This window comes from Motacilla alba, chromosome 12, assembly GCF_015832195.1.
Source record: "Motacilla alba alba isolate MOTALB_02 chromosome 12, Motacilla_alba_V1.0_pri, whole genome shotgun sequence".
NCBI lineage: Eukaryota > Metazoa > Chordata > Aves > Passeriformes > Motacillidae > Motacilla > Motacilla alba.
The window spans coordinates 7,616,477-7,640,792 of NC_052027.1; the positions used below are offsets into that span (position 1 = coordinate 7,616,477).

At 40.6% G+C, this 24,316-nt stretch overlaps 1 protein-coding gene across 1 annotated transcript in view; it reads right to left on the reverse strand.

Moving 5' to 3' along the window:
• PTPRG (protein tyrosine phosphatase receptor type G) overlaps positions 1 to 24,316 on the reverse strand; it is a 394,385-nt gene that overhangs the window by 115,361 nt on the left and 254,708 nt on the right. The window contains exon 5 of the mRNA XM_038149628.1: positions 20,877 to 20,972. Within this exon, the coding sequence (XP_038005556.1) occupies positions 20,877 to 20,972 (96 nt within the window). The remainder of the gene's footprint in view (positions 1 to 20,876; positions 20,973 to 24,316) is intronic.

A 24,316-nucleotide genomic window follows, 5' to 3' on the forward strand; every position in this document is an offset into this window, starting at 1 on the left:
AGCCCCTTTCTAGAATAACATTAAAACTCCAAAGAGGACGATTTCAGTGACTGAGCAGAGCAGGAATGTGAGCAGAGGACACCAGAGCACCTCAGCCAGGCTGACCATGCTAGTTCAGCCACCAAGCCACAGCATGTGAAAACAGACTTTACTGGGCAAGGTACCAGCCCTGTGCTGCAGCTGTACTGAGCTCAGCATGTCCTCATGAGTTAAAAACTACCAACCTGTTCTCATTTTCTATCACTCATTGTACAGCAGCCAAAGCTCTCTGTTCATCTGATTATTTTATAGGACAAACTCAGAACCTCCTGAAGACCCTGATTTATCAAAACTCAGCAGACTCGTAAAGTGCTAAAATTTATGCCACATGCTGTATAATTAAAGCCATATGCTAAAGTCATGTAAGTAATCCATGACCTGTCTTTCTGCTGGAAACAGTTCTATAAAGCTGCAAAAAAGATCTCAGGCAAATGTACTGATCTCACCATGCTTATTTTAGAAACATCAACAAATAAAAACAGGGAAACCCCCAAATACACACTGAGGCAGTTAGAGAGGCCACACAGCAACATCAGACCTTAACTCTAAGACCCCCATCCAAAGGACCAGACACTCCCATTGCCCAAAGCTCCAGCCTCTCTGAAACCCAGATTAACCTTCCACCAACCAAGGAGGTCTGGAGGGAGCAACACAAAGCTCTCTAATGACCACTGGTACCAGCTACCTTGTGAGAAGTGGGTGAATATTAATCATTTGAACAGATCAGGAGTATGGAATACACTTTCCTTTTAAAATATATTGGAAGAAAAGGGTGTGGAGAAAAAAGAACTGAAGAAAACTCACCTATATGGGTTGATACAAAATACAAATTTCTCTTTCATTTCCACCTTAAAAAATATCTGGCATTTAGACATTAAACTGTCATAAATTTGCAGCAACTGCTTTCAAGCTCATTAAATGGGCTCACAGACAGTATTGCAAAGCATCTCAAAGTGAAGGAGAATGCCACAGTCGGCTATATTGAAAGGTGAAATGACATGCATTTTGTGCAAGGCAGAGGAAAATGAATGGCAACAATTTTGTGATACAGTACCTGAGCCTTTCCCCTCTGAATAGTGATATAATTTACTTTTCTCTCCCACTGCAACATTTGGCCCTTGACTTGGAAACTAAATCTTCCATCTATCAAGCCTTACCCATCTGCTAAGTAAAATGGCCAAGAAAATCTGCATGCCTTGAATTCGATATAGCCAGCTGCTCCCAGAGTGCTGAGCATTAACATCCAGAGACCATCCTCTCATGCTGCAAAGGACTCTGGCTGCCAAGGATGAATGACTACATACTTAACCGTGGCAGCTGAAGCCAGTGACAATGGCTGACACAGAAAGATGCCAATGTGTCAAACTCTACTTTCAATTACAACACTGAAAGTCAGGGGTAATATTCCCCCAACTGTGTGCCTTCAGCTCCCATACAGCCTGCAGTTAAGATATACGACTCAGCAGCCAAAAACCTAAGCTCCAAGCACTCTGTACAAACAACTAAGAAGAAAAAGAAAACTATTATGAATTAACCAGGTTGCAGAGATTAAATTGTCCTGTAGGGTTTCAGGACAATCAACGTGGTTAAACAATTTATTCTTCTATCAGCGCAGTGATGTTGGACAGATGCCAGTCCCCAATCTCTGTGGGAAAGGACCTGATTTTCAGTTGGTTAGAACAGAAATTAGAAGAATACCATTAATGTGAACACTGTGCCACACAATACGTATTTTAACATCAGAGCAACAGGATTTAAAGAATCCAAGATAATCACCATCAAAAGAAACATTTTTTCTCACTAAAGGGAAAGCTCTAGGGATATTGCTTTTGAAACTCTTCAAATCCATGTCTTCAGGGCCAAATAATTTCAGGGCTAGCTATCAGCTTGGGCAGCCCTACTCCTAATCCTTCTGAACAACGATGCTTTAACCTGCATCAGCCTGCAGCACTTGGAAAGGATCCTGGCTTTGTGGTCCACACCCTTCTGCTCTGCACTAACTCCATTGTCCCACCTCTTGCTTCTCTCCCTTTTGAAGTCCACTTTGTAAAATATGATTGTGGATAAATATCTAGTTTCTTAAACATTACTGAATAAAAGGAAGTGAAAGATTTCAGCCAGACCCGGAATGCGGATGAACAGATATGAAAAGTTTACATGTGCTTTGCTTTGAAATAAAGCAGGAAATATTTATCTGGAGCTTTCCAGGAGAGCTGATGGGTGAGAAGGGATACTGGTTGACACAATAGCACACTGAGCTATCTATGAAGCCAAGAAAATGCCTACAGAGCTCCCGACATAATGATAAGCTAGATTTGGTGCTCTTAAGTTTTTCACCTTCACAAGCACCAAATGATCCAAGAATGATATATTTCTGCTCCTCCACAGATGATATTTTCTTCCATCTCCCCCATAGAAGCTATAATTGCACATCTCCCATATGAGCTGATGCAAAAGGACAAATCTGGCCAAAAGCCTGCAGCCTGACAGAGGTGAGCAGGGAGACAGAAGGCATTTGCTGTGTAATGAATGGACTGCCCAAAGTAAGTATCCTGCAGAATATATTTGTAAGAGAAAACAAGAAATGGAAACAGCCCGCTTAATACTTCAATTCTCTACTCATGTGTAAAATCAGAGAGAATAACAGGTACACAGGCAAGATATGACACTGAACCTTAAGGTGGCACACACACTATTTCACACAGATGCTACCATGACCTTTCATTTTTCAAAAAAATGTGCATTAGAGCTGATTTTGTCTTTGCCTACGGCAACTGGTTTCAGGTTTAGAGATTTGAAGGCAAACTCTGTTGAGTTAAATTTGGGTTTTGGCCTTCAGGTATTAATAATCCTGCTATGAATGAAAATATTCTGAAGTCATAGAGGTGCATATGCTAGAGGAAGGGGTGTTCCTAAATGTCTCATTCACTATGTTGTTTCAAGAGAAGAGAAAAAAAAAAAGTTAATGAGTCTTCCAATGATTATTTTAAATAGAGTAATGGGTGTGCATTGATCCTTCTAGCTAATTCCACTTTGAATAATACATCATTCTGACTGAAAGCTTGCTAGTGATGTATGAACTTCATATTTCACTACAGCATTGGAGGATATCTACTAGCGGGGTATATTAACTAGCAGTGCCAAAGAGGAAGCTGCACTTTTTCCTTTACTTTTTCTGAAGTCCACAATGGTTTTAAAAGCTATTGAACTGACTTTGGGGTCAGGTGTTCTGGCTGTCACTCATCTTTGGTTGAGTGCAATGAAGCTGTTTGCAACCACTGCTCCTCACAGCCTTTAACTCAGCCCCTGTAACACTTTGTACCTGCTGCCTCTGCACCTGAGTTGCAGACATTCTGGGACTAGGATGGGACAAAGTAGGTTATAGATCAGCAACTTCCCCTTTCATTATGTCCAGTAGGGATGCTTGAAAACCCGAGGAGCATAAACAGTCACTTTTACACCACAGGTTGGCTGAAATAGCAGTGTCACAAAAATAGCAAAGCATTGGCTACCACAGAAGAACATTGAACAGCATCTGTGTGTTGATGCAACGTCCTGACACAAGAGACTGTCTCAAAATAAAAAAGCAAGACCATGAAACTCCGAGGAAGAGTTAAGTCTTCTTAATAACTCAGCTCAGAGTGCCCTGTGTTTGTGCACACTGAGTTCCTTTGTTAGCAGAGAGGAGCATTGATCGTGCATTGTAACCTGCTGGCAGTGGCTGACTGGAGCACCAGGCTCAGGAAAACTCTGCAGCTCCCTCTCCACAGCATTTCCTCCATTCACTATCACAAGATTTGCAACCTGCAGCATGCTGAAAAACAACAATGTATTTTCCTTTCTTTTTGCAAGGCACTCTTTTGCTCAAACTTTGACTTATTCCATTGCTAAATTAATTAATTTCCCCAAAGCATTCTTGCACAAATGCAGCTAATTTACTGCAAGTGAATAGCACATTCAATTAACAAATTACTGAATGATCTAAATACACATACATCTAAGGAAAAACAAAAGATATGTTCAGCCCAAAAGCACAATCTGATTAGAGCAATAGAATATCTCAGATACAAAGTTCTGTAAAAGACAAAAATGTAATTGCAACACAGAGGAGAGGCAGCTTCAGTGGCAGCTTCTCAAAGCTGGGAAAGCTTGATTGATAGACTGTACCATCTGCAGCTGCGCAAAAAAGGGCTACACTAGCTGCAAGTTTATTTAAAGCAATTTCAGTGCACTGAGCCTACTTGTTCTCCTTTGAGAAAATAATATGATTTCTTCATAGAGCATGTAGTCTATTTATTTAAGCAGCAGTGTGCAAGATCTCTCAATCCTACCAGCAGTTCAGCTGGAAAAATGACACACCAGGGGGTAACATTTTATCAGGATGGAGGCTATTTTATAAAAACTGCCATCAGGTATAAACTGTTCTCATCCTCTGAGTTAAAAAAAAATAAAAAAAGGGGCCAGAAAAAAAAAAAGAGTTGGGTCTCTTTTAAGAGTTTTCTCAATTTGCTCAATTTACAGTTTTTAGATAAAAATAACAATTTTAACCTAAGTAGGGAGGAAAATGAAATGGTGTAATGAAAAAATATAACAAGCACTACAGCCAGATCATCTTACAACACCCACTCCTTGATGTACAGCTTCACACATTTGGAGAGGCTAAACTCAAAACTGTGAAACCACAAATGGAAGTTAGCACTCATTTTCTTCTGCTCCTGGCTTGAATTTGGTACAAAATTGTGCAAGTGAGAAAAAAAGTATCTTCAGCTTTTTTTTTGCTTTTTTTTTTTTTTTAATGAAAATAAAGCAATGAAGTCTGTTGGCTAAACAGGAAAATTTCCTGGGCAAAATGCAAAGGCTTAAAAGGAACAGTTCAGATGGACATCTGGAACTCCAGCATTTTGCAGGGGTTTAATTTAATTGCTCCAGCTAAGCTTGCCTAGGATGCAGCAGAGATTTCCAGCCTTTTCCTCTTTTCTAGCCAACACAAAGGATTTTGGTGACAGAGGTCACATCAATCTCTCCTTTAAAATAAGGAAAAGGAATCGTCTCAGCTTCCTAACATCTTTCATTCACTCTACAAGAAAAGTCCTGTCTCTTTCTCTCCCAGCACAGCCCTGGGCTCCCTCCAGCCAGGCAGTACAGATGACTCAAGCCAGCATCTGTGAGTCAGAAACACAGAGGATGCAGAAATGTCAATTAAGTTACACAGTCACTTCCCTAATGACAACCACACCTCAGTTCACAATTAAATTAGAAATCCAGTGAAAACAAATTATTGTAGGGCAGATTTTTTTTTCTCCTTAATCTTATGCTTTGAAAATCAAATTCCAGCACAGTTTGTTTGCCGCTCCTTTTACCACATTTCTAAGGATGTTTGTGTAATCTGGCCTCCCAAAACTGCAGCAGCCAATTTTTGCTACACCAAATTCCCCATTTCTAATGCAGCAGCCATGGGCTGGGAGGGTTCTCAGGCTTCCAGGCATCTTTGTGGTACAAGAATCTAATGTTAAACCAGTGCTTTTCATTAATACTTTCAGCACAAAAGGACAACTACAATAGTCTTATATTTGTCATTTTCTTTCAAGCAAGTTCTTCCATCTTATCTTTTTGTAAATGTCCAGTGTCATATAGTTCTTGCAGGTGTGTGCAGCTTTGCAAAATGCTATGAACTTGCACAGTTTGGTGCTCATAGTACCTAAGGCAGAAAGCACCTACTAATCCTCAGAATTTCCTCACTACTGACTCCACCATCATATCTAAGTTGCCTCCCTCTTCCATCACACACCTGCCACATCCTCCCCACTGTCTCTTTCCACCCAGTGAGCTGTTTCTGTCTCCTCAAATGTTACAGCATCCTCCCCTCCCAAACTGTTCCACATACCCCCTTGAACATCCTTCCTCAGCTCTCCCACCTTCTCCTCTCCACCTCCTGCCTCTCCAAGGAAGTTCCTCTGCTCTCCCACCCCTGAGATGCTCTTTATGGAGACAGGAGAAAGAAGTAACTTTGGCTGCTGAGGTGAGTGGGCTTGTCCAGGGGAAACCTGGATGCCAGCAGACAGGGTGCCAAGGCTACCAGCTGCAGGACTGCCAGGGGCAGTGTGCATGGAGTGTGGGTGCACCAAGAGCCAGCCACAGAGCTGCCCCTGGGCAGTCACAGCAGTAGGACTCCAAGAAGCAGGTGAGAGAAATGAGGCAGTCCATCTCAATCTTCTTCAAGCCACTGAATTTAGAGTGGCAGGATGTGGCCTGCATATTTCTTTTTCTCAGCTGCTTCTAAACTGCTCAAGTTCCTGCAGCAACAGAAGAACAGCTCAACCCCACTGTTTCACCTGGTGTAACACTAGACAAAAACAGAGAGGATTTTATGTCAAGATGTTTATTTTTCTCTTGGTTAGCATGACCCAACAACTCACTCGGTTCCTTAAAAAAACATTTCAACAAGTATCATGGCTCATGTTTAGAACAAATGGGCAAATTTTGTGCAGAAAAACAGCACTTAGAACACAAGTGCATTAAAAGCCTGGCAAACATTCAGTTTGTGGCAGCAGTTTCTTCCTCTTGAAATACAAAGAAATACAAAAACTAACATGACATGTGTGCTTGTTTCAAGATGTTCTACATTTCAGCAGTGGAAAAGTGAATGCTATTCAATCACTGCGAGTAGGTGATAATCTTAAAGCCACAGAACTCCTCAGGATTCTCTAGCCTTCATGCCTCTGCTCCATGGGCTTCTTACAGCTTTCCTGTGCTCCTGTGGAGCATGACCTATCTATGGAGGGCATTTTCAAGCTCAGTCTCTGGTCAGGAAGCCCTCCTCCTACACAGGGTATAACTTCAAAATTGCCAAAATCTAAAAATCTCAGGGAAAGTTATGAGAGAAGAAGTAAAATACAATTGAACAGGATTTAAAACAAAACTTAAAACAGGGTTAGAACAAAAGGTGCTCTTTGAACAAGTCTAGCCTGACCCAGAAGAATGAAGATGCTTCCTGCAGGTGAATGTACATAGGAATGCTCTCAGGAAGATTCTTCCTTCTCTTCTCCTCCTCTCAGAATCTGCTTGCCAGAAAACCTGGCCATTAATGTGAGGTGTTTCCTTATGTTTCCTTATTATTTTTTTCTTTCTTCTCACACCCAGCACTGTAACTCCTGGGTGTCCACAGCTCAAGGACAGTGGTTATGATGTGAGCCCCAATGCTGTGGCAGGTCAGCTGGACCATCCGGGCTCCTGGCTCATGCATTGCCACAGCCCCAGTTTTGGTGTCAACCCCCTAGAAAACTCTCTTATCTCTCCTCTTAAGATCTGCCAGGCTGCATGGCCTCTTGATGAGGTCTCACCCTCATACAACCACCTGCAACTGACACCACAACCTGCATCAGTTTTTTCCCCTGCCAAAAGCCTGATGGTTATGGAGGGAGCTAAAGAGCCAAGCTCTGTGAAGGCAATCCACAGAGGGCTGGCACCGAGGGACATCTTCACTGCCAGGCTGCCCAGCCAGTCGTGCCCAGAGTGCCTGAGACCCAACACAGTCAGAATTCCAGCCCAGCTGGAACAAGCACACCAGGAGCACTGCACTGCTGGCTGCTGTGAGGGTGAGAAGCTTTCCAGAGAAGCACCACAGCCCAAAAGCTTCATGCTGGAGCATCCCATGTTCCCTGGAGTCTGGTTTGTACTCCCAGCACACTGGTAGGATGCACCTGCACTTGCAGCTCTCTTTACACTCAGATTTTAAGGGGAGCAGCAAATATACATGACATGACAACAAAGGCATTAAAAAATCTCATATTTTTAGCTTCTCAGTTATATGTCCCAGTTATACGTCCCAGGTGCAATGCAAGCAGTAATGAAGGAAAGAAGAGGGCACTTTCTAAAAGGCAGACATAGGCTGGGCACTTAGGACACAAATGCAGCATTTTAAAAAATTGCTTCTGACACAAGAACAGCTGACAGAGATAATCTCCACAGCTCAGCATGAATTTAGACAGTCTTTCAACAACTCTATTAGACAGGTGTGGTAGCAGCCAGCTGTACTGCATGCACAGACCAAGTTTCTCTAAAACCTGAGTGCCCATATGGCCCTGCAGCACACTGAGGTGGTGCCACCCGCCCAGGCATCACCCTCCTCTCCCACCACCATCTGTCCACAGAGAGGGATCAGTATCAGCCTGAGGGGTAGTGCAGAGTCTAGATAATGAGTGAGTTCAGACTCCAAAATGATGGATGTTCCCATCCACAACACAGGGACCCCCAAACACCTCTACCCAGACAGGTTTAAAAGCCAGCTTTACTTCTGGCCTTTAATTCTCTGCTGAAGTTATCAGCAGAGGCAAGTCAAGCCATAAGGTGGGGTGGGCTGTGTGCTATTAGGAAGGTAAGCTTATTATCTGAAATGTAATAAATCTCTGTAGATATCTGGAATAGCAGAAGGCAACAGTTTGCTTTGCCATATCACTAGTAATGAGTTGGCAAGAGGAGAGCATTCCAAAACGTTAACCTAAAGCTTAATTTGACTGGCATGCACTTTGGGAGAGTACTTAATAAGACTGGTTCACCCAAGATGGGGAACTATCTGTCTGTTCATGCCTCCCATGAAATGCAGGAAGATATAAAAGAGTGTGATTTTAGCAGTTTAGAATACAAAATTATGAGGAAAAAAATCTTTGAAAAGTGATTGATGCAGTCTAATCATGTCTCACACAAGAGCATTTCAAATTATGTTAGATATTTTTATAGGATCTAGATATGATAAAGTAGGTTTGCCAGGTAGCAAGGCAGTCAAGAGGGAGGAAGGAGTAAGAAAATAATAAAATTATTTTCTTACTTTTTACACAGGCATATGGATAATGCCTTACAAACTACAAATAAAATGCACCAAAAAATTGCTAGCTTAGCTGTTAAGGCTATGGAGCTTTGCTTTCTAATCAACACTTACCCATAAAGCTGTTTTTAAATATTGATCTGATATCATGATCCCAAGGGAAAATAAATATCAAAAGGGGTGATTTAATTCAATCTTCATGGTTCCTGCATAACCATGATCCTATTTCTTCCAAAACCCAGAAAGCAGTAACTTAAGTGAAACTTATAGATCAGCTAATATATTTACAGCCTTAAAATAACATGAGACACACTATAAAATACACTGAGATCCAAAGTTAATCTCTTTCAGCAATATTCTTGCAGCAAGTAAAGATGAATTTCACGGTGAAAAAAATCCATTTCATCAGGAGCAAGACTGAGCTTTCTAATAACCATGCTCCTTTCTAATGTGGTACATCATTTTACTTTACTCATAAAGAACACTTTGCCAAATCTCCAGTTAGGCTTCATTTGATACAGCAGAGATGTTGCAAAACCAATACCCTCTTGCAGAAAGTCTCTTTAGACTTGATAATGACCACATTTCAATGCATTTTTGATGCACAGAAATGGTACAGTTACAATCAGCAGCTAAACACTGTTCTGATGGTGTCAGCCAGACAGCTTTTCCTTGGCTCCTCAGAGCTGTGAAGCAGTTGCAAACACCATAAGCTCATAGGAAAAATCCTGCTCCACCAAAACTCACTGTTCAGAGGTGCTGCACAGATTGAAGCAATCTTTATTTAACACATTTCACTTTTCTGCATAGAACAAGATGGTGATTGGCATTCTTGACTCTCACCTACCTCCAGCAGAGCACAAGAGCGCACCCCAGCTTCTGTGCTGCTTTTGTTCTGGAAACTGATACTAGCACACCTGAACTTTAAACAAAGGGAGCTTTCAATTACTCTAACCAGGACCACTGAGCTCATTTGGAACTCATCACCTTAGTCAAATTAGTGTGCTTTTCAGTGAATCCCAGATGTAGAAGATACCTCTGAAAGCTACTATCAAGTTATGCTGTAAAAGGGTTCCCAGGTTGACACACTCTCAACTCCACTCTATAAACCTGAAGATTTCTGATTTAGATTCATAGGAGGTAAAACATCAGGTACCAGGATTGCTCTGGGCAAGCTGCCATCTCAGCTGCAGAATTATTTTGGGGGTGATCTGCCATCAGCATTATTAGCTAAACCATCAGTTATATGTACAAATGTCTACATCTGTACAAAGACATCGAGAAGGGACCAGACTAGATTAGATTTACTTTCATTGCATTTTTTCTGACCTCTGGAATGAAAACCACGGGCTCAGAACGCCCTCAATAATCATCTCTCCCACAGTCATCCTGCAGCAAAGAAACTACAGACGACAAAACCCAGCAACAACTCAACCCTCTGGCAGTAACCTTTAACACTGGATTTATAGTAATTTAGGACAGATGGTAATTAAATTACTGAGGGATATTTTTCTGCATGACGTGTAATGTTTAGGAATGGCACAAGAAACCACACATATCATTGGTAACAGCCAGGGTGGTGCTTACATGGACACGCCAAGCTGACACCAATCTGTGTGACCCCAAAAGCTCCCAGCCATCCTCTTCTCTCCCTTGCATGCTTTCATGCTTTCCCATCACTTCTGATCTGGGAAAATACTGACATTTCAGCAGACCTGCTGTGTGATTTGACTAAGGCTGAACGGTGTGGGCAGCGCAAAGGCACAGTCAGGATGACTGTGCAACCACCTCAGTGGCTGTACCAAAAATGACACGTTCCATTTATTTGCACAAAAAGAGCCCTAAGTGATTCTTACATCTCACAGCAACCTATTAACAAAAAGACACTTTGTGAATGGAGTATCCAGCTAAACACTTCAAACAAATACATCAATTATGCATAGTCTGTATACTTTTTTCACCTTAGGGATCAAACTGGAATGAGACTAAAGAATTATGTTTTATTTGTATTAAAAATGTATCAGCTGCTGTCCGAGAAGGTTTTCCAGAACATTTGGTATGCTACCCAGGAAATTCTGTCTGAAGCTTGTATTGTTTATTCTTGCCAATACAAGGAGAAACGTGGTGCTGTTATAGCTGAGAACTACAGTAATAATTCTTCAGGCAGAACAGCTTGTATTTAATAACTTTTTCATCTGAGCCAGAAGATCTAAAGGGAAAGGAAGCCCCAATTTTACCCATCTATTTTATATATTCAGACTTTACAACCAATCTCTCTTTTATGGCACAAAGTGAAACTAGACAATCATTTCTGAATAGATCCTGTGTTCACCTTTGCTTAAAATGTGCCATAACACTAACTGGTAACCAGAGACATAGGAAGACTCTGCAGTTTCATAGAAGACACTGAGGGCAAAACAGGTGTAACTTTTCTAAGGGTTACACAAATCCTACTCAAAATCCTGCAGAACTGGGCAACGGTGGCCTGGAGAACTGGAGTTAACTGGCTGAAATACTAGATTTCACCATCTACATCCCATGAATGTAAACCACATTTGATATTATAACCTTCTGAGAGACCAATGGGTCAGAGAGCTAAATGAATAAAGAGCCTGTTTAAAAAAAATAAAAAAACAAATTAAATTTCAAAATGAGGCAGGCAGACAGGCATAAAAACTATCTTCCTGGAATCCAGGCTGGATATCTAAAAACTGGGAGAAAAAAGGGACTTCCCAGAGGCAACTGTTCTGTTTGGGAGAGAGCAGAGGAAAGAAGATGAATGTATATCTTTACATCTCCTGTGATTCTGTAACTAAGATCAATTTTAGCAAAACTCTCCAAAACTTAGCAAAAAATAGATTCTTTATTTACAGCTTCTCTCTCTCTTTCTTAAAGAAAAGCTCAAGTAAAAATGGACTGGACTTGGGACATGTAAGAAAGACAGGGATGATGCAATCATTGCTATCACAAAGTCATGAACAAGAGACATTTGATGGCCTCTCAGTGCTCAGAGACACAGAGGGGCTGCTGTCCCTTCCCTACAGCAGTGATGGAGCCTGCAGCAAGGCTGGGCGTCCTTCCATGCTGCCCCAGCTCTAGGTTTGCTTTGTGATGTTTGACAAAGTGACCAAGTGATGCATCAACAATGCACAACAGAGACCAAAATGAACAAACTACTACTGTAGTTAGGGAACTCATTTGTTTTTTAGTCTAATGATTATAATCAGTAAACTTCCCGAGTCTCAATCTTCCTGAACCACAGAAGGGGTGAGATTATAGGCTGACAACTGTAATTTCTACATATTACACATGTAAGTGTCATTTTCAGGAGTCTAGTAATGAAAACTCCACAAGACATTTTCAATAAATTAAATTGTTTTTTATGGCATGGCTACAAAATGGTTTGTTTTGTTTTTTTCTTTAAACAGGGCATTTTTAAATCACAGAGAAGTAAATTACTGTGTTTAAGAAGCTGACATTAGACACAGTAAATATTCCTAAACTGATTCCACTTCTGAACATCAAGGGTAAGAGAAAGGAAAGCGAAGAAAAGAATACTCAAATGCATGCTGATCAAGTTCTTAAGGCAAGTAATTAAAATAAACCCACTAAAATGTAAGGGGACAGTTATGAGAATTAATGCTAACAGGTTGGTATGTAATTTAATGGAGCAAGTTGTTAATGGCATCCTGTCTGGGATTAATCTCAATACATTAATCAATTAAGAATCGTTCAGAAAGCAAAAAAACTACAGGTTAAAAACATTTACAGTGCGGTAAACTTAAAGACAGTGATTCTAACATTCAAATGAACATTAAACCAGAAGAGCACAGAGATCTATTCCCATGCAACACATACAACCAGCTCTTATTAATGGTTCTGACTGATAGCTCAAGACATTGAGGACAGACCCCATAAAATGTGCAGAGCATTTTCTGTATTTGCAGCATTGCAGAACTTTGGAGTCCAAGTCCTCTCAACAAGAAGAAAGTTTGCAGTTCCTTCCTAACATCAATAATTGTGATTTTTTCATGAAATAAGTTGGACCAAAGGACTGTGATTTATGACAAAAAGCAGAAGTCACTTGGTAACCCATCCCCACTGTTATCCCCCCTCCTTGCTGCTGCATCCAAGCCAGAGACAGCACAAGTTGTGGGTTGTGGTCTCAGACTTTGCAGTTAAGAAAGCATTGACAGTGCATTTGGGGGAAAAAAGGATCTAATTCTTACCTTCAATTAGATTTTTTTAGATGCTTTGGAAATTCATTTCCGTAGGTATGTATGAGATTAAAAACAAAATAAAAGCCAAAGACTCTCTGTGCATTCTGGTATTTTGCTGTGAACTGTAAAAAGAACTGCATGGCACTGCTTTCAGTACTGCCCATATCCTTTAAAACTCAACCTAACAAAAAGGCTTTAATTGAAAGTATTGCATTTTGGAGGTCATCAGACTTCTTGCCTTAGTGAAAAATACCATGAACAAGTTCACAGAGTGAGGAGTAGAAGGGAAAGGAAGACGATTGCTTGGGCACTGAAGAAGATAAGTGCACATAAGGTAAATTACCCTTCTACACTGCACAGTCAGCCTGTGGATAGAAAGTTTCAACACAGCAGGTTGCAGCCATCATGATCTAGAGACTGCAAATGCCTCTTGGCAGAACACAGGCAAGCAGAAGTGGAACGATGTGTTTGCTTCCAAGAACGATCTGTTTCAGCCGCCCTGTCAGTCTGTGCCTCCAAACCCAGCCCCCCTTTCGCTCACACATTTGTGCCTCATTCCTCCAAGCAGGCTTGCTCAGGATGTTCAGGCTGCTGTGTGAACACCTCTGCTCTTCACACTCACAGATTCAGCCACATGAGCTCCTTCTCATGACAAGCCATGACAAGTGCGCAGCCATGTGAGCGAGAGCCCGAGCCCATGGCACCCTGCACACAGACAGAGACTCTGCTCCTGTTCACACGGGATGTGACATCAGGGAATCCCAGGCTCTGCACAGTAACCCAGCAGCAAAGGTGTGCCCCAGTGCTGCTGTCAGTGCATTGAAAGTTTGGAGAACTGAAGCATATCTGGTACAAAAAAACCCCACGGGGGAAAAGGCCACTGTTTCTTCAGTGCAATTCAGCTCACTTACAAAGTGAGTTTCTTGAGTCCAGCAGCACTGAGTGATGAACACTGCTGGGCTCACAGACCCCTTCCAGCTCCCTGTGTTCCCCAAATTGCTCAGAGTAAGGTCCCAGGACTCACACCTGCATATGCCCCTTCCTTACCTCTTACCTGCCCTCCTTTTTGAGCAAGGGATGCAGCTCTGCCCGTCTCCCAACTGCATCGCCCTCCGCAACTAAAAACATTTTGAAGCTTCTCTACTTAACTCAGGACTTCATCAGGGACTGTTTGCCTAGTGCTCTCAAGAGTCAGTCTTCTTATTTATGTACCAAAATAAGGGATGAAGAACATTACTACAAGAAACCTTAATTTAAAAAAAAAATAAAAAAAAAATCTGTTGTAAACAGTAGTTTTTCTATTAAACCTCATTTAAAACATGACTAATCTGGGCAAAGGTATGCATCAGAAGAAAGTCTCACTGTTAAGCACTGGAAATTTAATAAGCACCAAAATTGGAGATATATAGATATATATTTTACTCTCAGAGTTATTCCCCATCTGTTCTCCTTTTCCTTTCTTATTTTACATAAAATATTCAAAAAAAATTCATATTTCCCTAAGAAACTTTCAATATAAGTTGAAATAAAAATCAGAATTTTGAGCTTAGTTTAAAAAAATTGTTTTCTTTAATGGAAAGGGTAGAATAGATTTTTTTAGAAACAGTTTCCATGAATTTTTGTCTTCTACCCAAACCCTCCTCCAATCAAAATGGTTTCAGAGGAAGTTGATCAGCATGAGCACTTGTTAATAGGCACCCAAACTTGCATATTTTGGCTAAAAAACATCTCTGGAGGCTGGTCTGTGCCACTGACACGCTGAACTCTACTCAAATCCAACAGACCTTAAGAAACTCTCAAAATTTTGTATTTAAATTCTCCATGACGCAAAATCACTTTTGGCAATTTTATCTCCCCTTATTTGCTGGAAAATGAGAATCCTTTTCTGCTCCGGAGATGCTTCCTATGTCACTGCACCCCCTGGCATGCATTGTACAAGGTGTTTCTCTGAAAAATGTGCTCTGGGGCTGCAGTGGCCACATCCACCTGCTCTGGCAGTGTCTTTATGGGTCAGGGTAGCTACTTTGTACCTCCAGACTATTTAAAAACCATTTAAAGGCCCTAGTACTGCTTTTCTTCGTAGCAACTACTGTTTTCAAACAACTGCAACGTTTCAAAATGATGCAAAACTGGACTTAATAAAGAAAAATACATTTCAAATTGTTTTGCTTCTCTTCACTTACATAGAGAGTTATTGGCATACAGCTACTGAATAGGGAGATGTACTTATCTTCATGGTATGAAGATAATAAAAATACACCTGTACTGATACTAAATAACACTGCTAATCAATAACAACAGTTTTATTATTCATGAGCTACTATTAATAAAACCCCATGGGTTCTAATGTAACCATTAAAAGAATTAATACCGTAATTCAATTTTAAGTTCTTTACATCTATCTGAAGTCTATTAAAATAAATGAAAAGTCTCTCATTGACTCTAGATGATGCTCTGCATGTTAATGATGCCATGTGTTATTTTCACTCTTGCAAATCACCTTTCAGATATTGCCTAAACACCGGAGTACTGATTATGCTTCATGTGGGTGGATATAATGTTTCAAGAGAAGTGCACACCTCTCTCTCCATTCTCATTGTCAAAATCAAATTAGTTTTGCTCAGACGTTCAAAAAGCATTAGAATAAGGGAGAGGCAGAATCAGGGAATTTCCAGGAATTGAGATAGGGACATGGGAGGGACCCTGTCTCCTAATGGATGTGGTTTTCTCAACAATCACTGCATTTAAATCATTTATTCACTGAATCTGTTTTGTTATGGTGGCAAACACATGAAACAGTTAATGAAAGGGAAGAACAGGAAACAAAAAGGCTTCCAAGGGAAATTAATAGCTGAATTATGTTGTTTGAGAAACATACATTTAAAAAGCATGTTTTTGGCAAATATTCAATGGCTTTGATGGTGTTCCACCAATTTATTCTGTGTTCAGCTCATTTAGGCCCCTGTGAAAACCGAGTGATTGATCATATTGATGGTGCAGACCAAGAACTACTACCAAAAAAAATCTCACTAGCAGCAAGGCCACAAACATGCATTTTACTGAAGAACACATCCCTGGATACATGAGTAACTAGTAAATATAAAGACATTTATATGCAAATAATACACATATAGCTCTAAAAGTTAAAAGGACCACAGAGTAATTTTTTCAACAAACTTACAAAGACATGTCTGCATTGGAAGGCAACTCCGCTAAAGACATGTAAACCCTCGATTTTTATTCCATGTACTTTAAAAAATACTGCTAGTTGCACATTTGCTGCCAAGTACCTAATTACCTTTAAAAATCTAGCTCTGCACTGCTGAAGCTCTTGAGTGATCGAGGTATCAACATCACTCATCATTATGGAGCTAATTTTAATGATGAAAGCATTGCTAAAAGTTATTTTAAAATTCATTTTTACTTAATTTCTTTAGAGATGATTTGTTTGAGTACCTGAGACACAGTAACTAATCACTGACGGTTTTCTCTGCAAATATAAAATAGATTTATGTGCCCTCCCAGTAGGAACAAGAATTCCATCACCTCCTCCTGAATTTCAGAGCTATCGAATATTTGATGAGTGCTTAGGGAATCAGTATTGTGCCTTTTCACAGCAGTAATCAAGGAATGAAGTATTCTCTGCCATAATGAATCTACTGCAGGACTAAAAGATGAATATTTCAAATACAAAAGCAATATGTTTGTTTTGAACACTTTCAAGTTTGGCTTTAATAAAGCAAGTAGTGAAGTATGCAATGAATTATATTGTTAGATGGTTAAAACAGAGCTGTGCAATATGTCTGAATGCATTTAATCCAAGTAACTACTCATTTTAAATGTGACTTATAAATATGTATTACATGTATGATGAACGGATGACTCAGGAACCATGAGAGACCTGGGCCCTGCCTTCCACTCCTGGTTTGCTTCAAAGCTAGCTCAAGCCTGACAATTAACCAAGGCCCAGAGCCAGAACATCATTAACTCCAAGCTGAATCTTATGTGGGCTGAAATGAAACACGAGCACCAACTATTCAAGTTAGGATCATTTAAATCAAGCCTGAGGTGCCTGGCTGGGCTGGGACCTGCTCCAAGTGTTCCAGCAGCTGGTGGAACCAATGTGCAGCCAGAGGCTCAGTTAGGATTGCCACAAAACAGGGCCCCTCAGCCGGGTCCATCACTACCCTTCCTGCAAATCCAGAAGCCTTTCCTGCCAGCCAAGAGGGTGCTGGCAGCAGGAGGTGATGGACTTGTCAATTTGAACATCACCCACCAGTACCAGCTTCACTCTGAGAAACACCAAATCACTGCAACGCTGAAAGGAGTGGCCATAATGCGTCCTCCTGAAAAACCTGTCAGAAGGCAAGGTCTCATCAGTCATGGCATTCCCTCCTTTGTCTCCAGGGGATTTTGATTTTTGCTAAAATAACAACTGAGTTCTTTTTAACAACAAAGAAAACCCAGCTAGAGATTTCAGGCCAGCTCACCTCATTTGCAAATTGACAATACCTGCTATAGAGTCCCCACAGTGCTATTTTGTGTGAGACCCTCCCCCTGTCTATCCACAATGAGATACAGAGATAAGCAGTTATAGCAGCTTGTATCTGCAAGAATTGTTTCTTCGTTTTGTAATCTTCTTTTGTCAGATCAACTAACCAGCAGCACACAAACAGAAATAGCATTTATCAACAGAGCTTAAAATGAAAGTAATGAGAAAAGCACAGCTTTAATTACAACAAAATTCCAAGTGCTTCAATTACCCAAGTTCAGAACCAATGTACTTTTCCTGGAAATTGCCCCTGAAATAATGAATTCAATAAGGAAAATTCTTGTATAGTCCAAGTTAAATTATTTAAAAAGGAAGAAAGAGGGTACTTAATTATTTAATGTTTCACCAATAATTATATAGTTCAGTATAATGTTCACTCACTGGAGAACCTGATTTTCAAAGGAACATTTATGAACATCAGTCAAACAAAAAACACCTGCCAGACTATAAACTCAGCCAGTGTTGGGCACATTCATTCCAACACAGCATTACCACATTAGCAAAAATCCAAGTCTTAATGGCAAATGTATCCAATAATTTATGTTTTCATAAATTTAATATTTACATAGAAAAGCATGCATGATACAGTTTTCTAATGCATTTGTAAAACAGTATGACCTCTCTTGCTACAATTTTCAAAAGCTGTGTTCTAGGTAAATGAATTCAAGATGGGACCAAAGCTCTGGAAAATAGAAAGCTGTAGTACTTGCACAACATAAGCTGCCAATCAAAATGTGACCATGGACATCTTAGGGACATTTCATTCAAAAGTTACTAGGAATCAATTTTAAAAGACAGCTTTAAATTAGCTGCCTGAAATACTAGCCATGGCAAGTTTATCTGCATGGAGTCCTGGGGAGCAAGGCTCAGGGAACACCAAGTATCTCTCAAGAAAAAGGTTTTCCCAAGTCATAGATCAACAAGTCATAGATAGATCAGTTGAGGGGGCTAAACCAGCACCTTGGTCAAACACAGTAGGGATCTGCAAAAGGATCATCATCATCCATTAATAACTCTACGTTAACCCTATGTACAACAATTCAAGCCCTATGGGACTAGTTCTGGAAAATCTGCATGACGGCCAAAATAGCAGCTGTCACACTGGTGTCCCTAAAGTTTATTTACAGGTGCCAGAATTCAGCACATGCCCTTCTAGACTGGGGCCTCTGGGTTTTACAAATCTTTCTCAACTGTTCTCTGTCTTGGAGCAAAGCTGCCCAGAAGGAAAACCTGATACACTCACGACTTTAACAACACAGCACTGATTTCTCATTTCAACCCAAAAGCAAAGGAAAATATGCCAAAACCCCCAAATCATTTCCCTGCAGCCACAAAACAGGTCATGCCTGGGTCACTTTGCCAAAGAATTACCTTGATCCCACTCTCTGGAAAAGATCAGAGGGTGTTCATCAGTAATGGCCTCAGATTTCACAGCTCCCAGAGCAGAGAAGCCCAGCTGCACCATCATCCAGACTTTACAGCTCATGTCCTGAGGCCAGCAGGGCTGGAAATGATGAGTAGTGCAGATTTCTACTTCCCTGAGGGAACTACAACACTCAGTTGGGGTCTTGGAAAGCCTGAGGTCTCTAACAAGCAAAGATGGGGGTTTTAACAGCATAACACACTATTTTAGGTTATTTTAATGGCTCCCTTGGAATTGTGCGAAGAGAGACTTACAGTAAGTGCAGCACTTTGCAGGTGGGGAATAACAAACACAGTCCCACCACAATTTTAAGATCCTATAAAAAAAAAAAAGATTTAGGGAATAGAGTGATGTGACATGGGGGAGCGCTTCACATGGCTGATATGAAGCCCATCAGGGCAATTTAGCAGGTGAATTCCAGAGAGATGATGCCACAACACGTGCTGCACACCATGGCACAAACCCACGCTCCTTCTGACACGGCACACACACCAAACCCACAATGCTTCACTGTGGTATGAACCAGCCTTTGGCTGCTCTGCTTGTCTTGTATGGCCAAATTCAGCTTGCCCAAAGCTTCCCTCAGTACATGGAGATTAAGAAGTCTGGGGAATCATCATCATGCCATGCCACTGTAAATTATCACAGCTCCACCAACTTTGCCCTAATATGAAATGCCACAGAACTGCTCAGAATCCAACAGTGATGAATTTAACATGCCTCCTTCCACTATCCTGATGTCAGCAGAGTTACAGAAATTTATGCAATACAAGGATCTGTCCTTTTCTCCTTATCAAAGCATTTGATCAAAATCAGTGTCATGCAAAAAGACAACCTTACTTAATTTGAGCAGCAGAGTCAGGCTTGTCACTCTAACATCATAAGAAAAAGGGAGGTATTTACATATGAGTACTTGCATATTCCTTTTTATCTGGCTTCACAAAGATAACAGCAAGATCACTTCCTTCCTCAGTAAAAACTAGTGTGAAACCTCACAAAGGATCAGCATTTTCCCTTGCTCTTCCCTCCCGTCTTTCCTCTCTTCTGTAAAGCAAGACCCCAAGACATTTCAAATCTTCATTAGCTACTTCTCTGCCTGTGACAGCCTGGTGGTGTGGAGTGGCTCCAGCTCCTCTTCAATTCACCCTCCAGTCAGAAAGGTAAGACCCTGTTTCTGCTATGAGGTAACAAGGGGCTCACACTGCTGAATGCCACTGCCACAGGTGACACTCCCATCACCAGCGGTGGTCCCTGCCCCACGCCGCAGATTTGGAGCGTGTGGAACCACAAATGAGCTCACCCAGCAGCCCCAGATTGGCATTTCTCAGGATGCATTTCAAACAAGTGGATGCATAAATTCACTCATTTGGAAATCTGGTCTGTTCAAGAACTTGCTACTATGACAATTTAGAAGAAGCCGCTACAGATAAGATTGATGAAACGTATTGATTAATTTTCTCTCAAGCTACATTTGAATTTTAAGTTTTCCCTAAACAAAACCAGTTGGTGTTGGTTTGTTAGTATTCCAGGGACTGCAGCAATGTGCTTCAGCAGCAAAGGAAGTTCCATGATAAATGTGTTCTCCAGTCTGCATCTGTAGAGTAGCTATAAAGTCAGAACAATCCAGGCAAAATTTTTCATTATGTTTTTAAATATACTTATTTACATTTTAAATCACACATAGACAATATGAAATATCTTTCACTTAGACAGGTGGGAACAAGAAAACAGATGCATCCATTAAGCTTGAAATAATTCAATGAATTAGATAGTACTCAGTGAACACTTTGGTTTATGGATATAGCCTTTGTTTTAACTTACTTGAAAAAACACAGCCATGGCTCCTACCACCCTGTTTTCTAGAACTGCTGTTCCAAAACTGTCAAAGTCATCAGGATTGTAGAAGTAAATCTGCATCTGCAAAAATTAAAACCAACAACAGAATCACATTAGTGTTGATTCATACAGCTTTCACATGATGTAATGCATACACGTTGTATGTAAAGCCAGTGTTATGAACCTGAGATAAAGGAATTCTGCTGAACAATTGTTTAACCAGCATCTTGATTAATAGCATGACTGCCCTGCTGGGACAGTAAGCAGGGAACAGAGTTGATGCAATGCATTTTAATACCAAATCCAAAGGTAAACAGTATGGCCAGTCTGTTCAGATGTTAAACTTTGTGCTTTCTGCCAGCATCTCTTCATTTCTTTGCACATTGAAGGCTCATCTCCTGCTCTGTTAAATGTGCTAAACACATTTATCTCAAAACCCATAGAGAATTTTGAAAAGGATTTCGATGTTTAGAGTTATTCCTTTACTCCTAAAGTAATTTGTAAGATAAAAGTCTGTCTCCATAGCAATGCATTTTTATGAGCCTCTGATATTCAGGTCTATCAGTTAAGGTCACGCTTGTCCCCGTCTTCAGTTAAATTTCATGACTTTTATTCCCAAAGTGTTAGTATTCTGCAAAAAGCATGAGACAAAACCAGATATATTAATGTAATTTTTTAATGAATTATAAATAATAATAATTACACAAACCCCAAGCAGGTGAGAACAATGATTACCCCAAACTAGCAAGGTGCAGTTACACAAATGGAAGAGGACCAAGAACAGCTTCCTCTCTACCTTCTGCTGGTAAACAATCCCACTCCACTACACACATGCCATGAGTAAGGGCAGCCTACCCAGGCCTGTGTGTGCTCGTGCTCTTGATTTCCAGTATGGTTCTTGTTCCACTTCCCACAGTAGCTGAGCTCCCACTTCTGCCAGCTGTTTGAACACACGGCTGCTTCTCCAGTAGTTGCTCAACCCCTCCACTCCAAAAGAAGCCCCTAGTGTTAGTCCATCTCTATCAGCCATGATTTGCTTGTTTGGGTTTTTCCAAAATAATGCTGCACAACACATCCTACTATATTCACAAATGCACTATTTTCCCCATATTTATATTTCCCCATATTTATATATGCCAAGAGAGATTAAACCCTTTTATACCACAGATACATTCCTACTCACATTTACTGATTCCCAGGCTTCTGGCTGTATATACTGTCTGTATGGATAGGTGCTTTGCCAACATTATAGAGTTAAAAAAACATCACCACGTAGGGAAAAGGCCAACATAAAGGTCGGAGCATTTAGAGGTAGAGGTACTTTTTTCAGCAGAAGGAAGACCACAAATAACCCACAAAGAAATGAAAAAAAATTGGCACTCACACCAGCTTCGTAAAATTTGAAAGCAATTTTCTTCCCCTTCTTTGGCCTTCCTATTCCCAGCATACTCACAGCACACACACAGATGCTGACAGTATCTCATAAAGGTGGCAGTGCCTCCAGATTCTGACAACCCATGCATTGAACAAATGCAGAGCAAGGCACAGCCATTCATTGCTGTAGAAATTAGAAACCGTTTCTTTCAGGTAGAATTGCTTAAACTTCAGTTTAGCCAGCACAGACCAAACCTGGCAAAACACTCACAAACTACATTTTGCTCCTCTTTAAAGTAAAGTCTAAAATTATCTTTACCTTACATAAAACATTTCACAATATATTCCTCACAGGAGTTTATGAAGAAAAGCATCACTGAGTGAGTTCAGCATATGCCAAAATCATTTTGGATCAATTTTGCTCAAGGCATTTTAAGGAAATTAATTTATACAATACACTCCTGCATACCAGTGCAAAGGGCTTTGGTAAAAGAGTTTTCATTCAGATCCCTCGTCTTAGCAGTTTAATCTCACAGCCTAATCAAGAACCACACTCTGCCTTGATTACCATACACATTGGAGCATTTTACCACTGCTCCCTGGTGTTTTTCCAGAGAGCGTGGCTGCTCTCTCTGCATCCATCACGTCAAGGGGAACTGTCCTGTATGAAAAATTAGTGTCATCTGTCATGCAGTAGCTTCCTTATGTGCTCATATGGCTAGAAGGAACATTTTAGGAATACAATGTCTGAGGAATTGCTATTATATAATTTACACACACATACTCTGCAAAAACAATGGTAAAAAGACAGCAAAGTTACACCCTCAAAGCCTCATGGTTCAGGCTGCTCATAAAACCACACCTGGACACCGCTGAGCATTAGCATTATGGCAATTTTCTAATTATGTGATCACATATTGTTCTCTTCCATAATACAGCCTCATCACTTTTCCCCAATTTACAATAAAATGCAAATGTATCCAATGTATTTTTGTTCTTTTATTCATAATATACATAATATTGAATGCATTTATCAGTAGATAGTTAATTTAATATTTTCTATGGGTGGGATAAAGTTCTTTATGTACAAAGTGGGAATAAGACAGTTAACTGTAAAATTAATTTCACCGCATACTTAAGTGGCCTAAACATGCTAGAAAATTTTCATTATTACTCCTTATTATATAATTAGTGTATACAATATATGGGGCACTTTGCATATAAATGACTTCTCCTGTCTCTGCCTGGGACATAAAAAGCAGCAGCACAGAATGCAACAAAGAGGCTTTTAAGCTAAAGAAAATTTGGATTGTATTATAATATGCTATTTGTGAAATGCAGAATGGAGAATCACCCAAGCTTACACAACCAACCTGATTTATGGCACCGACTGATTTCAGCCCCATGCAACAGCATTTTTGCACATTTTTGCATGTGATTCCACAACAGCTTCTATTTTCCAAAATTACAAGATTTAAAGGCTGAGAATCCTACAGCAAAGCCTGAAATGCCCTCTGTAGTGTGACAGTACCCGTGTGCAGTCAGAGCGCTCTGCTCCACACATCCCTGCTGACTGTGCTCCACAGAGCCTTCCCCGTGGCACAGGGCCAGCAGGGCACGAGTGTCCTGCTCTCTATGGTACTATATATGAGATTTACAAGGCTTTCACATCTAGCCCCATTACAACTAACAAGGCTGGGAAAGGCTTACATGGCCTTCCTTAATCTCTGATGTGCAACACGGCAGTGCAGTTGCATTTACCTTGTAGAGAGGTATCATAAAACCCATGTGTGTCCGAGCAACTTGAAATTTTCAGTATTTTGGTAAAGCCAAGCTGAGACAAACCATCCCTAGTGAAACAAAGGTATTTCTCCTGCAGGAAGAGACTCTCCATCCTAAAAAGCTACCACTAATACTACTGCAGCTACAGAGCTTTACCAAGGCAGGGAGAGGGCAAGAGCCTGCTTTTAATGGCAAAACCTCATGCTTTGACACTCTTCAAGCTATAAAAGAATTGTTTTCAAACTTGAGAGAGATTTGCTGTACAGCAC